Source organism: Diceros bicornis, chromosome 30 (genome assembly GCF_020826845.1).
Source record: "Diceros bicornis minor isolate mBicDic1 chromosome 30, mDicBic1.mat.cur, whole genome shotgun sequence".
Classification (NCBI taxonomy): Eukaryota; Metazoa; Chordata; class Mammalia; order Perissodactyla; family Rhinocerotidae; genus Diceros; species Diceros bicornis.
Window position 1 is genome coordinate 11939004 of NC_080769.1, and position 22002 is coordinate 11961005.

At 37.6% G+C, this 22002-nt stretch overlaps 2 protein-coding genes across 2 annotated transcripts; one reads left to right on the forward strand and one right to left on the reverse strand.

Annotated features, from left to right (window-relative positions):
• Nucleotides 1–6959: 6959 nt before the first annotated feature.
• Nucleotides 6960–8911, reverse strand: LOC131394228 (olfactory receptor 7G2-like). The gene is made up of 2 exons (XM_058525444.1): nt 8901–8911; nt 6960–7911 (listed from the first exon to the last, which is right to left on the reverse strand). The coding sequence occupies exons 1-2, from the start codon at nt 8909–8911 to the stop codon at nt 6960–6962; spliced, it is 963 nt and encodes a 320-aa protein (XP_058381427.1).
• An 11728-nt stretch (nt 8912–20639) lies between these two features.
• LOC131394229 (olfactory receptor 7G1-like) lies at nt 20640–21641 on the forward strand. Its single transcript, XM_058525445.1, has one exon. It carries the CDS (start codon nt 20640–20642, stop codon nt 21639–21641), a length of 1002 nt encoding a protein of 333 aa, XP_058381428.1.
• The last annotated feature ends 361 nt before the right edge of the window (nt 21642–22002 follow it).

The window sequence follows — 22002 nt, forward strand, 5'->3', positions numbered from 1 at the left end:
GACTAGGTGGTCTGAAATGATTGGAGGTGAGGAGAGATGAGGTAATTGATGATCTGCGCAAGCGTAGTCAGGCTTGTGAATCTTCGTAGGATGCATGTTCACAAAATGGTGGCATCAGCATGCCCTGAGGGTGGAGCTTTAACCTCCCGATGTCAAAAAGTCACCTATCGGACATATGTCTGCATGGCTACAGTTGATGGGTTGGTGGTCTCAACTGGACTGAAGTGGACAAGGGGTTCCAATTCCTGAAAAAAATTAGCTTAAACACCCATTACCATGGTGACCCAGGCTCCAGAGAGACGTCATCTATAGGAACCTAGTAAGAATCAGCACAGTTAACCATGGGTAATTTTATCATTCAGATTTAAGTCCTCGCCTTAACTTCTGATAAGTTTCTAGGTAAGGCCATCTCCTCCTGGTATGGGGAAGAAGATGCCTTTACAAATGGAGATTTTCTTTACAAATGTAACTGTCTTTTATAAAGGGCAATAAGAACTAAGGATGGGCTTAGCATGGACCCACCCAGATACCCAGAGATGTCTATGGTAATGGCCTTTCATCCCAAACTACTTTGGTTAGTTAGTGCGTGTGGGGGCCAATTCTGATCCCCTGTATTTACTAGCTGTTTAATCATCAATGGTGAACTGTTTGCCAGTTTCAGGTTGATGCCATAATTAATTGGCTTGTTTATCCTCATCGAGCAGAGAACCCCAATTTTGTTCAGCAACAAGAGTTGATTGGCTAAGTTCTGGCTGCATCAATATATATGTCCATTATTCTTATGAACCAATGTTTAGAAAAGGTCTCCAAAGGTGTGACCAGCTCTTTAATACCCTAATATTTAGAGTTGAATGGCCTTGGGAAAATTTGGTTTCACCAGTGAGAAATTCTGTGCCCTGAGCATGGAGTCATCACAGCAACATCAATCATTTGGTGTGACTCAGACACATCTGAGTTGAATCCAGGCTCCAGCACTTGCTTTGTAAACAAGGAAATTGTAACGACTGTGCAAGAAGATTTACACTATACTCATTTGTAAAATAGGAACCATCGTAAATCCTTGTGGGAATGCTGCAAGGATGAGAAATGAATAAATAGCACAGCACAGTGCCTGACATCTGCGACCCTCTCAATGCTTCCTGCAGTTATTTTTTGTCCCATGGACAGGACAGGATCACCTGGCATGATTCATCATAGGGAGGAAAGTGATGGGAGGAGCAAGGTGAAGGAAGAGAAGAGAAAGAACATTATTTGCTTGACAACAGTAAATTTCAAGGAAGGATGGATGTGTTGACAGTCTCAGTGAGAGTCCTGCTTGTGTAGAGAAGCTGAGGGAAGGAACCACATAAATGAATGTCAATAATATCAATGGTAATTTGGCATGGATACATGATGAAATATATAGCAATTAAAATAAATAACTTAAGTATATCAAAACAAATCATGAAAATTTAAAAGAGAAAAGTAATTTGGCTAACAAAATATCTATAATACAAGAAATTTAATTGAGTTTTATAACTACGCAGATGATATAAATTTTCATTTTTGATGATGAAACATTTAAATGTATCAGAAATTGCACTAAACACAAGGAAGTTCTGAGTATTCACAACTCAACACCATCAAATTAAAATATATTGTCATCTTACATTGTTTTTATAAAGAAATAAAATAATACATGCATATTTGAAGTCCCTCCTTCCTCTTCATTTTATTTTCCACATTCTTGACCATTTTTCACTCCTCAGATGGAACCCCTGTATTGAACTTGATATATATTACTTTTCTGGGTTTTCAGTACATTTAGTATGATACTGATGGGGTTCAGGACATGCTACCCCAAATTATGGCATCTTGGTTTATTGAATATTTTAATCTGAAGGAGTTAGAGAAAACAGCAGAAGCAAGAAGATTACTCTAACTTTCTTACACCTTTTTTCCCTGAAATAGGTCATAAAACTTTCATGCAAGCCCTCCTCATATCCGTAGGAAAGGAGCGTCCTTACCTCCAAAAACAAAGGAGCACCAAGAGGAATTCGAACAAACAAGCCTTGCTAAGTTCTCTCTAGTTTATACTACATTTACCACATATTCTCTGACCTATCATCTTTTTCCCCACTCTTCATCAAACCTATCATAAAAATATTCATGTCTTACTGTCTCTTCAGGTCTTCATTTCCTTATGAAGTCTCCTGTGTCACATAAATCTTATATTAAATAAATGTGTATCCTTTTCTCCTGTTAATCTTCCTTGGCCTGTTTAACTTGCAGACCCAGTTAGTGACTCAAAGAGGGTCAGGAAAAACTTTTTCCTCCCCTGCAATACTATTCATAAACAACATTATTGTTCTGTGTTGAATTCTTTACAAACTGGTGTTTAAAAAAATACATTTCATGATTTACTACTCCTGATACATTTCATTCTGGTTCATTAAATTTAACTATCTTACATATTTCTCTGTCTTATAACATAACAATTAATTTTCTCTTCTCATTTTTATGGGCATTTGATTATGGCATATATATGTATGTATATAAATATACATACAATATATACATATATACACCCATACACACACACATACATATGTGTAAAGACAGTTTAAAATAACACCTTCAAACTGTCCACCATCAAGACTGCTCGCCTGGGAAGCAAAGGAGGGGAATGGAGTAGAATAATAAGTGTATATCATCTTTATGTACACTATTTTTACTTTAAGAATATAATTGTAATGGTAATATGGTCACAAGTGTAAATTCTAGAATCTGTCCTATTCTCTGTACTACTTTGCCTTTTAAAATATTTCATACAGGAGTAGAGACACCAGTAGACTGCAGATGTAGCCTGTAAAATTGACTTGGTTATTCACTTTCTCAGTCTCCTCATCTCCCCTACCTAGTTATATTAGGGGGAAAAATGGAAAATAAGTAGAAACTTACCAGTTTAACTTTCACTGGTAGACAAAGAACTCTCCCTATTTGCAAAACATAAACAAGTGGACTTTAGATACTTGAGTGCCAATACCAAGGAATGACATTCAGTTCTTTTCTGGATGTTGATGAGCAAAAATCAGACTTTCTACTCAGGGACACAGAAAGACAGAGTGAACCACTAGTTTTCTACGTAAAAGTAATTTTCCTGGGGATGTGGCTCAGTTGTGCTGCCTACTGACCACATATATATTCAGTTTATTCATTGTGGAAGCAGGATTTCAGCGACTGAATAGACTATTAATTAAAAATGCAGAACCATAAAAATGAATTTGATTCCTGCCTCAACTCAAAGACAAAACTAAATTCCAGGTGGGTTCATGTCACAAATGTAAAAACCAAAACTACATTCTTCAGATTCAAGTGAGTAAGGCTTTCATAAACAAGACTTATGGAGCACAAGGCATTATGGAAAGCATAGAAAAAAATCAATTCAATTAAAACAAAGCCCTTGTGTTCATTCATGAAATGCTGTAAATGATATGAAAAACAAAGCCATATAGATAAAGAATAAATTAGCAATGGGTATCCCTGACAAGGATTAAAATCCTGGTTATATAAAGAACGCTTAGAATTAATAAGAAAAAAATAAACAGCTTGGTAGAAAAACTATAAACAGATATTTAACAGAGAGTAAAACTGAATAGCACATAAATTTGTGAAAAGACACTCACTGTCATTAATTATAAGAGAAATGTCAAATACTTAAATAACTTTTATGCTCACCAGATTATGAATATAAATGAAAATGTGTTGATGATGATATGGATCACCAAAAAATTCTAATGAGTGTTAAAAGTGGTTCAACCAGTTAGGAGTCTTTGGAAATATCCATAGAACACATACTCCCATATAACCAGTAATTTTGTCCCAGGAATAAAACACTCTTCTTCCCACTGGGAAACAGGTTTGACATATTTAAACTGATTTATATATTCATAATGCAGAAAACTACCAACCAAAATATCTTTCAACTTCACAGGGATACTTATTTTGTAATGTCATCTTATATAATACAATAATAGAGAGCACTGAAAATAAATAAATTACTGCTAAAACCAACAACACTTTTGAACCTCAAAAGAGCAAAGATGGGGGTCAGCCCTGTGGCCTAATGGTTAAGTTTGGTGCACTCTGCTTTGGCAGCACAGGTTCATGGGTTCAGTTCCCCGGTGCAAACCTACACCACTTGACAGGCATGCCGTGGCAGTGACCCATATACAAAATAGAGGAAGATTGACATAGATGTTAGCTCAGGGCTAATCTTCCTCAAGCAAAAAAGAAAAAGGAACAAAGATGGAAAAACAGTCAAGACGCAAAATGCATATATTAAGATTCAACTTGTTCAGAAAGAAAGGCAATTTACAAATTGGAGAGAAATACATTTGGGGTGATAAAACAATAGCATTGACTCCTAATGCCATTTTGGAGGGTAAATAAGATCAAATACAGGCAATTTCATAGGATTCAACCTCATAGAAGAACACCAAATAAATTGTAAATTCAGAATTCAGTATTGCATTTGCCATTAGGGAGAGAGAGTGTAATATGGCTGGAACACACTTCAAGTGGATTCTCTGGTGATGGCATAGCTTTATTTCTTCACCCAGGTCATAGGTATATGTGTTCCATTATGTTACTGCTCTTTAAGAACTATAGATACATTTTATACACTACTTTGTATATAAGTTAACAGGAAAAATTTAGGAAAAGGCTTCGTATTCCAGATTCAATATACATTCTCCATAGGTTTCTAGTATTAAAGGTACGCATTTCAAACTTCAAAGTGCAGCAGAATCTCAGAAAGTGTTTACTAAAAGTGTGAATCCTTTGATGTCTCTGCAGAGTTTCAAAGTCTTTAGTTCTTATGTGAGGTCTAGGAACCTTCATCATGTACGAAAGCCACAGCTGAATCATCTTTGTGAGTGCTCTGTGGAAGTTAATACAGGAATCTCTGCAACACAGGACACAATGACACCAGTAAGGGAGCTGACCTCAAATTGTGGTGCTGAACATAATGTCTATCTCTCTCTCCCCTCCATGATGACCACAACAGAAAGCTCTCTGGACACTTGATTCTCCTTGGAGACTTCCAGAATTTTCACCCACCAATGCAGAGAAATGATTCTGACTAACGGTCCTGCTTTTTTCTGATTTGGGAAGAAATGATCCTCCGAATCCTGGCAGCTTTCATTTTCTCCTGTGCTATTTTACACTCAACATTTCCTTCTAAAAATAAAGTCCATTTCCATAGAAAAACTATTTTATTGATAGAGACACATTGAAAATTTTTGCAGGAGAGCCCAAAGATTGCAGCCAATCCTCTAAAAATTCAATGATTCAATTAATTTGTTACCCAACCATGTTCTCTGGTTGGAATCTCTACCGGAATCTCTACCGGTTGGAATCCGGTAGAGATTCCAACCAGAGAAACACCGCAAGATGAGGTGACCAAGGAGAAAGTAAAAACTAATTTATTACAAATAAATCAATAAGAATGAATCATAGCAAAGTGTGAGGAAAATATTACCAGTCTTTGCTCTTCCAAGACAATAATTATGCATATGATTATGTTATTCAAACCTGAAAATGCTGCTGATAAATATTACTAATATAGTAAATAAATCTCATACTGAAGTCAACATGAAAAAAATATGTGAGCAAAATAGTAACTAGATTAATGAATATCAGCAAGATATGGAAAACATATGGATATGGATATGCTTAAATTTTTCTGAGTACATTTTATGTGCCAGGCATTGTTGTGAATGTCTGTCGTGGTTATGGGGTTGAATTCTTAACATGAATTACATTCCAGAGGGTGAGTTAGTCAAAGCCTCTCATAGTAATAATTTTTCCCATTCAGATAATTACATTGAGAAGGAGCTGATGATTCTACTCTTAGCGATGAAATGAAGAAACTGATTCCATAGAAAGATCTATTAACAACAGGTCATCTATTAACAATAGGCCCTGGGAAGGACAGTCAGTTTTCTGCTTCCAGAGATCACATCTGGATATGACAGCTCCAACTGTTGCAACCATCTAAACAATGAGGAGAACAAGACCTAGGATCTTGTTCCTAGAAGCCACCACATTGAGAAATGAACGAAGCCTCAATGTCCAGTTCCTGTGTGCTCCCTACCTCTGAAACCCTTACAATGAAAGACAACTCTACTTTTTGCCAGATTTACTGAGGTATAACAAAATTGTATAAATTTAAGGAGTTCAGTGTGGTGATCTGATATATGTATATATTGTGCATTGATTACCACAAGAAATTTAGTTCACACATCCATGACCTCATAACTCTCTTTATTGTCTGAGTATATTAGAGTCAGAGTTTCTTTTTTTTAATACAACCAAAAGTCTCCTAACTGATAAAGTTCAATTACCTCCTATCACATCAAACCACTAAGATAATCTTATAATGTGATTTTATACAAAATGAAATTAAGTATAGTTGATGTTGACATTTCCTCACCCAGTTACAGTTTCCCAGTGACTGGGCTCAATGGTTACTGAATCGAGGTATGAAATATCAGCTTCCTTTCCTCATAGAAGTTCTAACTCTGAAGAGAAATTCTCATGGCCAGAACCATGGAATAAGGGAGTAGCAGCCTCTAACAATCACCACAATCTTGATTAGATTCTTTCCCTGCCATATCCAACATATCCAGTTCTCTTCTTATAAAAACATTCCTTGCAAAATCACTATTGCAATCTGACTCAGGTGCTCCTTCTAAGGAATCTGACTCAGAAACTGAGGTTACAGATTGGAAATCACTTGACAAACATCATAGAGATAAAGTGCAAATTAGATTTCCATCCCAAGTTAAAATGCACTTGGCCATTATGCTTTCTGGTCATTTTGGAGAGGAAGGTAATGGAAATCAAACTTTCTGGCTCACACAGTATTCCTTTCAAGATAATCATTCTAGAAACCTCACCTAAAGCAGATGACACAATCATTGAAAAGAAGGTGCCCTCCCAATGATTTTTCTCAAGGCTCCTTTCATGTCCCTGTTCCTCAGGCTATAGATGAAGGGGTTCAACATGGGAGTGACCACAGTGTACATCACCGAAGCTATTGCCGTCTTCCTGGAAGAGTGTGTAATAGCAGGACTAATGTACACCCCTAGACCTGTCCCATAGAATAATGACACAACCAAGAGGTGAGACCCACAGGTTGAGAAAGCTCTATACTTTCCTCCCTCTGGCGGCATTCTCAAAATAGAGGAAGCAATTTGTGTATAAGAGAAAATTATTCCAGAGGGAGGAACACCGCCAAATATGCTAGCTGCAAAATAAACCAGGATACTGTTGATGAAGGTGTCAGAACAGGCAAGCTTGATGACTTGAGCAATTTCACAGAAAAAAAGGGGTATTTCCAGGTCTGTGCAGAAGGATAGTCTCAATACCATCAGACTGTGGAGAAGGGCATTCAAAATGCTGATGAACAGACAAAGTAGAATCAGCAGTCCGCAGAGGTGGGGTTTCATGATTACCACATACCTCAGTGGGTGGCAAATGGCTACATAGCGATCATAGGCCATAACCACAAGGAGAAAATTTTCTAAATTAGCAAAAATCAGGACAAAGTAGGCCTGTGTGAGGCAGCCTATATAAGTGATGCTCTGAGTCTGAGCTTGGATGTTCAGTAGTATCTTGGGGATCGTGGTTGTGCTTAAACAGATGTCACATAAGGACAGATTGGAGAGAAAGAAGTACATGGGGGTGTGCAGATTGGAGTCAGAGATGACAGCCAGGATGATCAGCAGGTTTCCCAGGATGGTGACCAGGTACATGAACAAAAACAGAATGAAGATGAGAGACTGCAGTTCTGGATCCTCTGTCACTTCCGTTAGAAGGAATCCTAAAACAACTGTTTGGTTTCTGGGTTCCTTGTTGTTGACAAATCTGATGGAAAAAAGAGGTTAACAAAACAATCAAATCTGTGATCCAACACCAGGAGCATCACCAGTGGCAAACATCATCTTGAGAAGGGAAGGAGATGAGTGTATGGAAACATAAAGAGGGTGCCTTCTGTAAGTATATTGCTACTTTGTAAAAAGACTTGAACATGATATAGCAGAGTGTCAACATTTGTTAATTCAGGAAAGGGTAAAAAGTAGCCAGTTTTTGAAAAAATTACACTATATACAGACCAGACCAGTGGTGTAGTGGTTGGGTTCGTGCATTCTGTTTCGGTGGCATGGGGTTCACAGGTTCAGATGCAGACCTACACACACCTTATCAAGCCATGCTGTGGCAGGCGTCCCACATATAAATTAGAGGTACATGGGCACTGATGTTAGCTCAGGGCCAGTCTTCCTCAGCAAAAAGAGGAGAATTGGCAACAGATGTTTGCTCAGGGCTAATCTTCCTCACACACACAAAAATTACACTATCTATATTATTCTGATTATTTAAATTTTGGTAATTTTATAGAAGAAACATATAGACTAGGGAGCTACCTTGAAGATTCTGTCTGGATCCCCCAAAACCTTTGTTCCATGCAATAAAAATAATGCAAAGATGTGTCAAGGACCAGGAACAGGTAAATGAATTGAAATTTAGCAACTGTTCTGCATGCTACCACCACCACAAGAATGCTAGTAAATGTGAGATAATTTTATTAACAGTCATCCTGTTTTAGAAGAGGCAGATCTGCTCAGGAAGAAAATTGTACTCGCCGTACAAGTTAAGTAGATAAGAAGTACATGCATCTTGGTGCAAAGGTATAAGAAAACATGAGAAGAAGATGACAGATAGTTAGGCAGGAAGACCATGTGTGACTTAGTTCTAATCGTCTGATGTATGTACTCTCTTCACAGCTTCCCCCGGGTGAACCTGTAGTAAAATACCTGCCCTCATATCCAAACATTGACTAAGGGACATTTAGTTACCTGGCTGGCATCGTAGCAGATTGATGCTTGACATCCCCTTTGAATGTACCATCTGGGAGATCTGTCTTCAGGAAATGCAACGAGTTTGAGTGAGCCACTGGGCTCTGAAACAAGAGGGATCATCTATGGGAGGAGGCACAGGTGTGCTACTTCTTCAGAAGGATTGTTGAAAGAAGAGGTTACGGATAAACTGCAATCTCTGTATCCCTAGAGGCTCAATTTCCGAAGCTCCTCATTAGCCAAGCAATTTTATTTTCCTTGAGATCCCAGAGAAGTGCAAATCCTTAAAGACCAAGACTCCAGAGGGAGAAATTCAGGATGGCTGCTTTCCTGACTCTGAGGTCAGTTAGACACCATTTACAATGCAATTTATAAAGAAATAGAATAAACAATCCTAAAATGCATATGGAATTATAAGAGACCCCAAACAGTCAAATCAGTCTTGAGCAAGAAGAACAGAGCTGGAGACATCACACTTCCTGATATCAAATTACATTACGAAGCTATAGTAATCAAAAAAGTATAGTACTGGCATAAAAACAGACACATAGACCAGTGGAACAAATAGAGATCCCAGAAATAAACTCATGTGTATATGATCAACTAATCTGCTTTTATTTTTATTTAGGTAACATTGCTTTATGACCTTATATAAATTTCAGGTGTACATCCTTATGTTTCAATTTCTGTGTAGACTATATCGCTTTCACCTCCCAAAGTCTAATTACCATCCATTACCATACACAGGTACCCTGTCACCATTTTCTCCCTCTTCCCTTCCTAATTCCCCTCAAGTACCACCAATATAATCTCTGTATCTATGTATTTATTTGTTGTTGTTGCTGTTTATGTCTTCCACTTATGAGTGAAATCATACAGTATTTGAGTTTGTCTGACCTATTTCACTTAGTATAATTCCCTCAAGGTCCATCCATGTTGTTACAAATGGCAAGATTTCATCTTTTTTTTTATGGCTGAGTAGTTTTCCTTTGTGTATATATATATCACATCTTCTTTATCCATTCATCCATTGATGGGCACTGATGTTGTTTCCAAGTCTTAACTATTGTGAATAATGCTACAATGATCACAGGGGTGTATATATCTTTTTGCGTTAGTGTTTTCACAATATTTGAATAAATACCCAAAAGTGGAATGGCTGGATCACATGGTAGATCTAGTCTTAATTTTTTGAGGAATCTCCATACTGTTTTCCAGAGTGGATGACCAGTTTACATTCTAGTTTAAGAAGTGAAACTATTATGACATACATCAAAATTTATTAATTCTAGAATCAGATACCTGAGTACTTGTCCTGATATTCTGTGTGACTCTACCTTTTAAAGTACCGCAGGGGCTGGCCCCGTGGCCTAGTGGTTAAGTGCGCGCACTCCACTACTGGTGGCCCGAGTTTGGATCCTGGGCGCTCACCGATGCACTGCTTCTCTGGCCATGCTGAGGCTGTGTCCCACATACAGCAACTAGAAGGATGTGCAGCTATGATGTACAACTATCTACTGGGGCTTTGGGGGAAAAATAAATAAATAAAATTAAAGTACCTCATACATTACTAAAGAGATATTGGTAGTGGATCTAGCCTTTAAAGTTTGCCTAGTCCTCCACCTCCTGTGCAAGAGTCCTCATAGACAGGTACCAGGGTCAAGACCAATGGTCTTCCCTACAAAGGAATATAAAGAACCAGACATGTAAGTTTAAATATAAGATAACTACCCACCATAATCCCCTACCCAAAAATTAAGGAATATTTTAGAGAATTCTAGAATATTCCTCAAAATTGTGCAAGGGATTGTTTCTCCTGTGGATGCAAAGAGACCCTAGATCTTTAGAGTCAGAGCATAAGATTAGCATATTGATTAGTATTGTTGTGAAGTTCATGAAAACATTTAAGATGATCGACATTTAGGCAGGCCCTACATAGATGAATAAGATCAAGTCATCTACAATGTGTTTCCACTCAACCACAGATGGAGTGGTAGACAAACACTTTTCCCTATTTGAAAAACTGTCTGGGGAACTAAATGGGTAAACAAAGTGTGGTGTATGTATATATTTACATTGGAATATTATTCAACCACAAAAAAGAATGACATTCTGAAACATCCTAAAACATGGATGAACTTTGAAAAAATTATGTTAAGTGAAATAAGCTGGAAACAAAAGAACATATATTTTGCGATACCACTTACGTGAAATATCTAGAGTACAAAAAATCTTAGAGAGAGAAAGTAGACTAGAAGTTCCCAAGGGCCAGTTGTGTGGCATTAGAATGAGGAGTTATTGCTAAATAGCCACAGATTTTCTGTTTGATTCATGAAAATGTTACAAAAACAGATGGCGGCTATGGTTGCCCAGCATTGTAAATGTAATTTTGAACCAAAATTTCACTCTTAAAAATTATGAAAATTGCAAATTTTATGTTTTATATATTTTATTACAGTAAAAAATTAGACTAAACATGTAGCTAGAATTTTAATATCACTGTCAATATTTCCCAATCTCAAAGTACTTGGTATGATATATTTTTCCCATATTATGGACAATTGGTTGAAATTATGGTCAATGGCTATCAATATTGTTACAGTAAACTGTCAGAAAGCCCTCATACCTGAAAAAAAAAAAAAGGATTTACAAAGACTTGAGCAAGGAGATAAGTAGATGGACAAAATCAGAAAATTGCACCTCACTATCAGAACAGATTAGCAACCAGTTAATTATACCACTAAAAATAAAGGCAAGGAAAATATCAAAAGTAATTGTAATCATTTAATTTTAATCACAAACTCACGACACAAAACGGAATAAGTTGTGACAACAATAACTTAGACGGGGAAGAGGAAAGGGATGGCGCCTGTTTAGACTAAGGAGATAAGCTATCAGAAAATGGACTATCTCATCTACGAGATCTTTTATACACACTCCATGATAACCACTAAACAAAAAATCAGAACAGACACAAATGATAAATAAAGAGAAAATGGAGAAAACCATCATAGAGAATCACCAAACTGAACTGGCAATTGGAAATAAATTGGACGAGAAATAAGGGAATACAGAAAAACTGGAAAACAAGAGATAAAAATGGCATTATAAAGCCCTAATATATCAATAATCACTCTAAATGTAAATAGATCGAATTCTCCAATCAAAAGACACAGTGTGGCAGGATAGATTAGAAAAACAAGACCCAACAATACGCTGCCTCTAGGAAACACATATCAGCTCTAAAAACAAATACAGGCTCAGAGTGAAGGGACAGAAGACAATATTCCAAGCTAATGGCAAACAAAATACAGCAGGTGTTGTTATACTTATATCAGACAAGGTAGACTTCAAGATGAAAAAGACAATGAGAGGCAAAGAGGGGCAATAAATAACGATAAAGGAGACACTCCACCAAGAGGACTTATCACTTATAAATATATATGCACCCAACACAGGAGCATCAAAATATGTAAAGCAATATTAACAGACCTAAAAGGAGAAATTAACAGCAACACAATAATAGTAGGGGATCTCAACACCCCACTTATCAATGGATAGATCATCCAGACAGAAAGTCAACAAGGAAATAGTGGAATTAAAGGAAAAACTAGACCAGATGGACTTAAGAGATATATATGGAGCACTCCATCCAAAAACAGCATAATGCACATTCTTCTCAAGTGCACATGGAATATTCTCAAGGATAGACCATATTTTGGGAAACAAGGCAAGCCTCAATAAATTTTAGAAGATTGAAATAATATCAAGCGTCATTTCCGACCATAATTCTATGAAACTAGAGATCAACTACAAGAAAAAAACTGGGAAAATGACAAAAGTGTGGAGACTAAACAACATGCTACTGAAAAACTAATGGATCAAGGATGAAACTAAAGGAAAAACCAAAAAAATATATGGAGACAAATGAAAATGAAAATGCATCATATGAGCTCATATGAGATACAACAAAAATGGTCCTGAGAAGGAAATTCATAACAATATAAGCCCATGTTAACAAACAAGAAAAATCTCAAATAAGTAACCTTAAACTACACCTAACAGAATTAGAAAAAGAAGAACAGACAAAGCCCAAAATCACTAGAAGGAGAACAATAACAAAAACTAGAGAGGAGATAAATAAAGTAGAAACCAGAAAAAAAGAAAAAACAGTAGAAAGGATCAATGAAACTAAGAGCTGGCTCTTTGAGAAGATAAACAAAATTGACAAGCCCTTAGCCAGACATACTAAGAAGAAAAGAGAGAAGGCTCAAATAAATAAAATTAGAAATGAAAGACAAGAAATTATAACAGAAATATAGACGATTATAAGAGAATACTATGCAAAACTATATTCCAACAAATTGGACAATCTAGAAGTGGATAAATTCTTAGACTCATACAACCTACCAAAATTGAACCAAAAATAAATAGAGAATCAGAATAGACCAATCACAAGTAAGGAGATTTAAACAGTAATCAAAAACCTACCCAAAAATAAAAGTCCAGGACCAGATGGCTTCTCTGGAGAATTCTACCAAACATTCAAAGAAGATTTAATGCCTACCCTTCTCAAACTATTTCAAAAAATTGTGGCCAGCCCCACGGCATAGTGGTTAAGTGCGCAAGCTCCGCCACTGGTAGCCCAGGTTCGGATACCGGGCGCACACTGACCCACCATTTGTCGGGCCATGCTGAGACCGCGTCCCACATACAGCAACTAGCAGGATGTGCAGCTATGACGTTCAAATATCTACTGGGGCTTTGGGGAGAAAAAGGGAAAAAAAATGGAGGAGGATTGACAATAGATGTTAGCTCAGGGCAGGTCTTCCTCAGCAAAAAGAGGAGGTTTGGCATGGATGTTAGCTCAGGGCTGATCTTCCTCACAAAAAAAAAAAGAAAGAAAAAAAATGAAGAAGATAGAACACTTCCTAACTTATTCTGTGAGGCCAACATCACCTTGATACCAAAGCCAAACAAGGACAACACAAAAAAGGAAAATTATAGGCCAATATTGATGATGAACATAGATGCAAAAATCCCCAACAAAATACTGGCAAACTGAATATAACAATACGTTAAAAGTTTCATACGCCATGATCAAGTTGGATTTATACCAGAGATGCAGGGATGGTACAACATCCACAAATCAATCAATGTGATACACAACACTAACTAAATGAGGGGAAAAAAACCCACAAAATCATCTCAGTAGATGCAGAGAAAGCATTTCACAAGATCCAACACCCATTTATGATAAAAAAAAAAAAACTCTCAATAAAATGGGTATAGAAGTAAAGTACCTCAACATAATAAAGGCCATATATGACAAACCCACAGCCAGCATCATACTCAATGGGGAAAAACTGAAAGCCATCCCTCTGAGAAGAGGAACAAGACAAGAGTTCCCACTCTCGCCACTCTTACTCAACATAAAACTAAATGTTTTGGCCAGAGCAATTAGGCAAGAAAAAGAAATAAAAGAAATCCAAATTGGCAAGGAAGAAGTGAAAATTCTCACTCTTTGCAGTTGACATGATTCTATATATTGAAAATCCTAAAGAATCTATCAGAAAACTATAAGAAATAATCAGCAACTATGGCAAAGTTGCAGGGTACAACATCAACTTACAAAAATCAGTTGCATTTCTATACTTTAATAACAAACTAACAGAAAGCTAACTCGAGAATACAATCCCTTTTACAATCACAACAAAAAGAACAAAATATCTAGGAATAAATTTAACCAAGGAGGTGAAAGACTTATACACTGAAAATTATAAGACGTTATTGAAAGAAGTCAAAGAAGACATCGGTTGGAATAATAAACAGTTAAAATCACCATATTACCTAAAGTGATCTACAGTGCAATCCCAGTAAGAATCCCAATGACATTCTTCATGGAAATAGAACAAAGAATCCTAAAATTTATATGGAACAACAAATGACCTCGAATAGCCAAAGCAATCCTGAGAAAAAACAACAAAGTTGGAGGCATCACAATTACTGACTTCAAAATATACTACAAAGCTATAGTAATCAAAACAGCATGGTACTGGCACACAGATCAATGGAACACAATTAAAAGCCCAGAAATAAAACCACACATCTGTGGACAGTTAATATTTGACAAAAGAGCCAAGAATATACAATGGAGAAAGGAAAGTCCCTTTAACAAATGGTGTTGGGAAAACTGGACAGCCACACACAAAAGAATGAAAGTAGACCATTATCTTATACCTTACACAGAAATTAACTCAAAGTGGATTAAACATTTGAATAGAAGACCTGAAATGACAAAAATACTGAAAGAAAACTTAGGCATTACACTCTTTGACATCACTGTTAGCAGAATCTTTTCAAATACCATGTCTCCTCAGGTAAGGCAAAGAAAAGAAAAAATAAACAAATGGGACTTTGTCAGGTTAAAGAGCTTCTGCAAGGCAAAGGAAACCATCAACGAAACGAAAAGACAATCCACCAATTGGGAGATAAAATTTGCAAATCATATATCGACAAGGGATTAATTTCCAAAATATGTGAGGAACTCACACAACTCAACAACAAGAAAATGAACAACCTGATCAAAAAATTGGCATAGGTTATAGACAGATATTTTTTCAAAGAAGATATACAAACAGCCAACAGGCATATGAAAAGATATTCAGCATTACTAATTATTAGGGAAATTCAAATTAAAACTACAATGAAATATCATTACACAGCCATCAGAATGGCTGTAATTAACAAGGTAAGAAATAAGCATTGGAGGGGCCGGCCCCATGGCTTAGCGGTTAAGTGCGCACGCTCCGCTACTGGTGGCCTGGGTTCGAATCCCGGGCGTGCACCGATGCACCGCTTCTCCAGCCATGTTGAGGCCGTGTCCCACATACAGCAACTAGGAGGATGTGCAGCTATGATATATAACTATGTACTGGGGCTTTGGGGGAAAAAAGGAGGAGGATTGGCAATAGATGTTAGCTCAGAGCCGGTCTTCCTCAGCAAAAAGAGGAGGATTAGCATGGATGTTAGCTCAGGGCTGATCTTCCTCACAAAAAAAAAAAAGAAAGAAATAAACATTGGAGTGGATGTGGAGAAAAGGGAACCCTCATATACTGCTGGTGGAAATGCAAACTGGTGCTGCCATTATGCTAAAGAATATGGAGATTCCTCAAAAAATTGAAAATAGAAATACCTTATGATCCAGCTATCCCGCTACCGAGTATTTATGCAAAGAACATAAAATCAGCAATTCAAGAACATATATGCACTCCTATTCATCTCAGTACTATTAACAATAGCCAATACGTGGAAGCAACCCAAGTGTTCATCAACTGATGAATGGATAAAGAAGATGTGGCATATATATATAATGGAATAATACTCAGACATAAAAAAGACAAAATTGTGCCATTTGCTACAACATGGTGTACCTTGAGGGTACTACCCTGAGCAAAATAAGTCAGACAGAGAAAGACAAATACCATAAGACTTCATTCACATGGGGAAGATAAAAAAAACACATAGATTGGTGATTACCAGAGGAGAACAGGGTGGGGGGAGGGAGAAAGTGATAAACGAGCACATATGTATGTTAACGGATAAAAACTGGACTGTTGGTGGTGAACACAATACAGTCTATGCAGAAACTGAAATATAGTGATATACACCTGAAATTTACACAACGTTGTAAGCCAATATGACTCTAATAAAATAATAAAAAGAAAAAAAGAACCCTAGAATTCATTAACAATGGAGTGTGTGTACATGTGTGCAAGGTATGTGAAATGGAGGTGAACACGAACAGGTGGAGAGAATGTCTGGTGTCTACCTTGCCTCATAGGGTCAGAGATTAAGTGTCATTAATTTCTTTCTTCTGTAGTCTTGGTCTTTAAGGATTTGCAGTGCCCAGGGATCAGAATGACGCTAAAAATATTTGTCTAATGAGGAGCTTTGGATATTGAGCCCCCAGGGATGTAGAGACTGTAAAGAGTCAGCCTGTGACAACCTCATTCAATGACCCTGGCTTGGTGAAGAAGAAGCACACCTGAGGCTCCATCCAGGGATGATCTTTCTTGGCTGGGAACCCATTGCCTGACTTGGCCTCTCTGCCCTGCCTGAAGACATATCTTCGGTCTTCAATATCCAGTTAACATGTCAAACATCATTCCACAGTGATGCCAGTCAGGTAACTTAAAGTCCTTTAGTTAATGCTTTAGTAATGAGGATAGGTGTTTTACTACAAATTCACCTATGGGAAGCAATGAGAAGAAGACATGCATGAAATGATCAGAACTAAGTGTCTATGGGTCTTCAGCCTAACTGTCTTCCTGTTGACAAGTTCCCACATATGTTTGTGCCAATACTCAGCCAGTTCTCAACCTGCTAGTTTCCTATTTTCTCCAAAAAATGGAAGAACGCATTATCCTCCTGGGCAGAAATATGTCCCTTCTCAAGCATGATGACTGTTATCAATCTTTCCGACATTTACTTGAATTCTTGTGTGGCCATGGGGAAGTGGTTTGGTCAGCTGTGCATTTATTTCCATTCCTGGGTCTTGATACAATGTTGTACAAAAGTGTTTGTATTATCCCTGTGGCTGGGCTGTGAAGATGCTGGGGAGAAAGCAGAGACCCAGAGACTTACCTGGCTGCCTTCCTGGTACACCTGTTTCTCTTTATGAAATGACCATGTATTTTATATAAGAACAGCAGAGATAGTATAACAAAAAAAAAAAATATGACCACCCTTCACTCGTTCCAGAATTAACAAATGTTGATATTCTGCTATATCAACTTGAAGTCTTCTTTACAAAGTAACAATATGCATATAGAAGACATCTCTTTTGCATCCCCCTCATTTTTTGTTCTCCCCTTCCTAGAGACAACCTCATCTAGAATGTGATGGTATCTCCCATGCATGGCTTTATATTGTTTATGTATTCATAAACATCTTTAGGACGAAAGGCATTAATCATAATACCTATCAGTTATGGAATGGGGAAATAAAACCTGTTGTAACAATATAGTGGGATACTCTCCAGTAATTAAAATTAATAAAGCAATATTAAATATATCAACAATAAAGAAAAGATAAACCACATAAGGATACCAAATGTGAATTCCATGTCTTGTATGTTTCTGTGTATATAAAGCTTTCAAAATGCAAAACAATGCAACTCTTTCTGGAAAAATAATACTAATTATAGTAAAAATTGCAAGAGAATAATTTATATGAAGTTCATGTAGTGGTTCCCTTGGGGAAGGAAAAGAATCAAGATTGTTCAAGTACATGCTGTGGGTTTTCGCGTGTACCTGTATTGTTTATTGCAATAAAAACACCTAGAATGAAGATGGTGAAGTGTGTAAATTTTATACTGTTACCTGGAGGATACCTAGTCCTTCATTGTTATCTCTGTATCTTTTTGCTTAAATATTCCATAATAAAAATAAACTTACCTGTGTTTTTATTAATTTATTTTTATTAACCTACACAGGTATTATTCCATAATAAAAATAAACCTACACAGGTTTCTTGTGTAGGTTCAAAATATTTTAAAATTTTTCCACTGATGTATACTTTATGTCATTTGTAAATATACCTCTTATAGGTCTTCATTATTTGCATTGATATGTATATCTAATTTATTTTACTATTTAATTCATTTTAATTGTTATATATTCCATTATATGTCCATTTCAAATGAATAGTGAAATCATTGATGCTTCCTTCATTCCTTTTCTACATGAAAAAGGTTCCCAGCTGGAGAACATTTCCCTGAAAATTGCAGTTATCTTCTAGAGATGTTCTCTATTTCTATTGTTTTTCCTCAACTTGCCCCATTCCATTGCTTTCTTCTGAGGAGAGAAAGATGCCAGGAGCTGTTCGTGGTAGAAAAAAATAAACAATAGGAAATGTCAGGATGAGGGTCCCATTTGCTCAGTGCTGCGCTGGATCCCTTTTCTCCGTTCATTTGTCATCATTGCAACACCCCAATAAGGTTTTATGATAATTCCCATTTTATAAATGAGGACACCAGAATTCCACGCAGGTGAACAATTTCTCCCCCTCACAAAACAAGTGCTGGCCTGGATTAAATTCATGGTTTGTGTCTAAGTAATGCACCAAATGATAAAGGCTGTCATGGCCACTTCTGTCTCCCCCAGGTGATGGAGAACCACTGCTTTACAGGGACACTCCTATTAGGACACCTGATAATCTTCTAAGTATCATACAAGTCTGTCTTATCTTGTAATTCTCTGTCTTCCAAGGACCAAAAATTGCTGCTATTTTCATCTATTTTTTAGAAGTCTATGCGTTTCCTGCTTTCTCTCGTTTAGAATTTTTTTGTGTGTGTGAGGAAGATCAGCCCTGAGCTAACATCCACGCCAATGCTCCTCATTTTGCTGAGGAAGATCGGCCCTGAGCTAACATCTATTGCCAATCCTTCTCCTTTTTTTTTCCCTTTTTCTCCCCAAAGCCCCAGTAGATAGTTGTATGTCATAGTTGCACATCCTTCTACTTGCTGTGTGTGGGGTGCCGCCTCAGCAAGGCCGGACAAGCAGTGTGTCGGTGCGCGACAGGGATCTGTACCCAGGCCACCAGTAGCAGAGTGCATGCATTTAACCGTTAAGCCATGGGGCCAGCCCTAGAATTTTTTTTTTTAAAGATATGCCACCTATAACCTGAGGGGAAGAATTCCCCTTAGTGAGACAGAGAATGCCATTTACATTTGTCCAGCTTATCTTAGAATTAGTTGTTAATGCAGACGACTAGCATTTCCATGGAGGAGTTTCATGAGCTTCAAGTTTATAGGCAACATTTTCTAATCTTTGCTCAGGTGGAGAGCATATATTTGGATGGATGCCATACACCTGCCACACAATACTTCATGGGTAGAAGTGGACATACCTTGTGTCTGGAAGTGAAAATATTTGGGGCACTGTTCAGGATGAAGTATTGTAATTTTAAAGTGAAATTACGAAATCCGAGTGCTGGTTTTGGAATGCTAATTCTGTGTTACACAGAGACTTGAACAATGATTGGTTAAGTCACCTCAGCTGTTAGATGATCTGATCTCAAACCTAGTCTTTGCCATGAACTAACCATGTACTTTGTATCCATGATGTTACCTCATCTTACCTAAGTTTTCCCATGAACAAATGGAATGATGGTATGATCTAACTAATTTGTAACTTGACAAGCCCTTCAGATGTTTCTGAGCCATGCCAAATTAGAGACCATCTCGACAAGATTTATAACTTCATTCTTGTCTTTGTGTTTGTTTGAAGGCAAGGAATATTTTTGAAGGAAACATCATGTCTTACTCTTTGTTTCATTCTCAGCACTTGGCACAAGATGGAAAGCAGAGTTGGTGATCAACAAATATTTGAGCCAACAAAGGGAGTGGGGGGAAGAGGAAGAGTTAGAGATGATGACCGAGGGAGAAATTAGCAGCAGGAAAGACTTGAATATTTTCTTGGGTTCACAGTTTACAGAGTTTTTTTTCTTTTTATTTAAGCACTAGTTCTAAAATTGTAGCATATATCAAGTTCATCTGGAGGGCTGGATAAAACCCATTGTTGGTCCTCACCCCAGAGTTTATCAGCAGTAGGTCTGGAGTGGTACCACCGTTATTTATTTCTAGCCATTTCCCGGTTGATGTTTCTGCTGCTTATCCAGGGACCATTCATTTTATTTTATTTTCACCCCATCTTTTCCATCAGATTCATCAATAACATGGGACCCAGAAATCACACAGATGTTCCAGAATTCCTCCTACTGGGATTGACAGATGATCCAGAACTACAGCCTCTCCTCTTCTGCCTGTTCCTGTCAATGTACCTGGTCACCATCCTGGGAAACCTGTTCATCTTCCTGGCTGTCATCTCTGACTCCAACCTCCACACTCCCATGTACTTTTTTCTCTCCAATCTATCCTTTACTGACATCTGTATAAGCACAATTACAATCCCAAAGGTGCTGCTGAACATACAAGCACAGAATCAGGGCATCACTTATATAGGCTGCCTCACCCAGATTGGCTTTGTCCTGGGGTTTGGTGGATTTGAAAATTTTCTCCTTGCAGCAATGGCCTATGACCGCTATGTAGCCATTTGTCACCCTTTGAGGTACACAGTTATCATGAACCCGCAACTCTGTGCCCTACTGATTCTTCTCTCTCTGTTCCTTAGCATTACAGTTGCCTTGCTCCACAGCCTGATGGTGTTACACCTGTCCTTCTGCAAGGACCTGGAAATTCCTCACTTCTTCTGTGAACTTGCTCAGGTCCTCAAGCTTGCCTGTTCTGATATACTCATCAATAACATCCTGGTATATTTTGTGGGTAGTCTATTTGGGGGTGTTCCTCTCTCTGGGATCATTTTGTCTTATACTCAAATTGTCTCCTCTGTTTTGAGAATGCCATCAGCAGGGGGAAAGCTTAAAGCTTTTTCTACCTGTGGATCTCATCTTTCAGTTGTTTCCTTGTTCTATGGGACCGTTTTTGGGGTGTACATTAGTTCTGCAGTTACTGACTCTTCCAGGATGACTGCAGTGGCTTCAATGATGTACATTGTGGTTCCTCAAATGCTGAACCCCTTCATCTACAGCCTGAGGAACAGGGACATAAAGGGAGCCTTGAGGAAACTCATCAAGGGGATAGCTTCTTTTCCGATATTATGCCATCTACTTTGGGCTAGGGCTTCTAGAGTAAAGCAACATGATAGGAATCCTGGATGAGCCATAATCTGGGTTTCTTTCATCACCAAATTCTTCTAAAATGGCTGAACAACATTATAGCCAAGTTAATTTTAACTTGGGGTTGAAATCTGACTTTAGACTTTTTGTCTAAATCTATAGTGTTTGACACATGATTTCAATTCTCTAAATTCAGTTTGTTTGCTCAGGTTCTATACAGGCAGAGCCTGAGTCAAGGTTTCTAGTTTTAATGATTTTTTTGATCATGTTCAAAAGAACGAAAGTTATAGAAGGTGGATTGGACAGGGAAAGTATTGAAGCAAGGCTGCACTCATATCTAGAGACTAGCTTCCACCTGATCCCATGGTGGCGCCATGTCAATTGCACCCTGGAATTAGGCCTA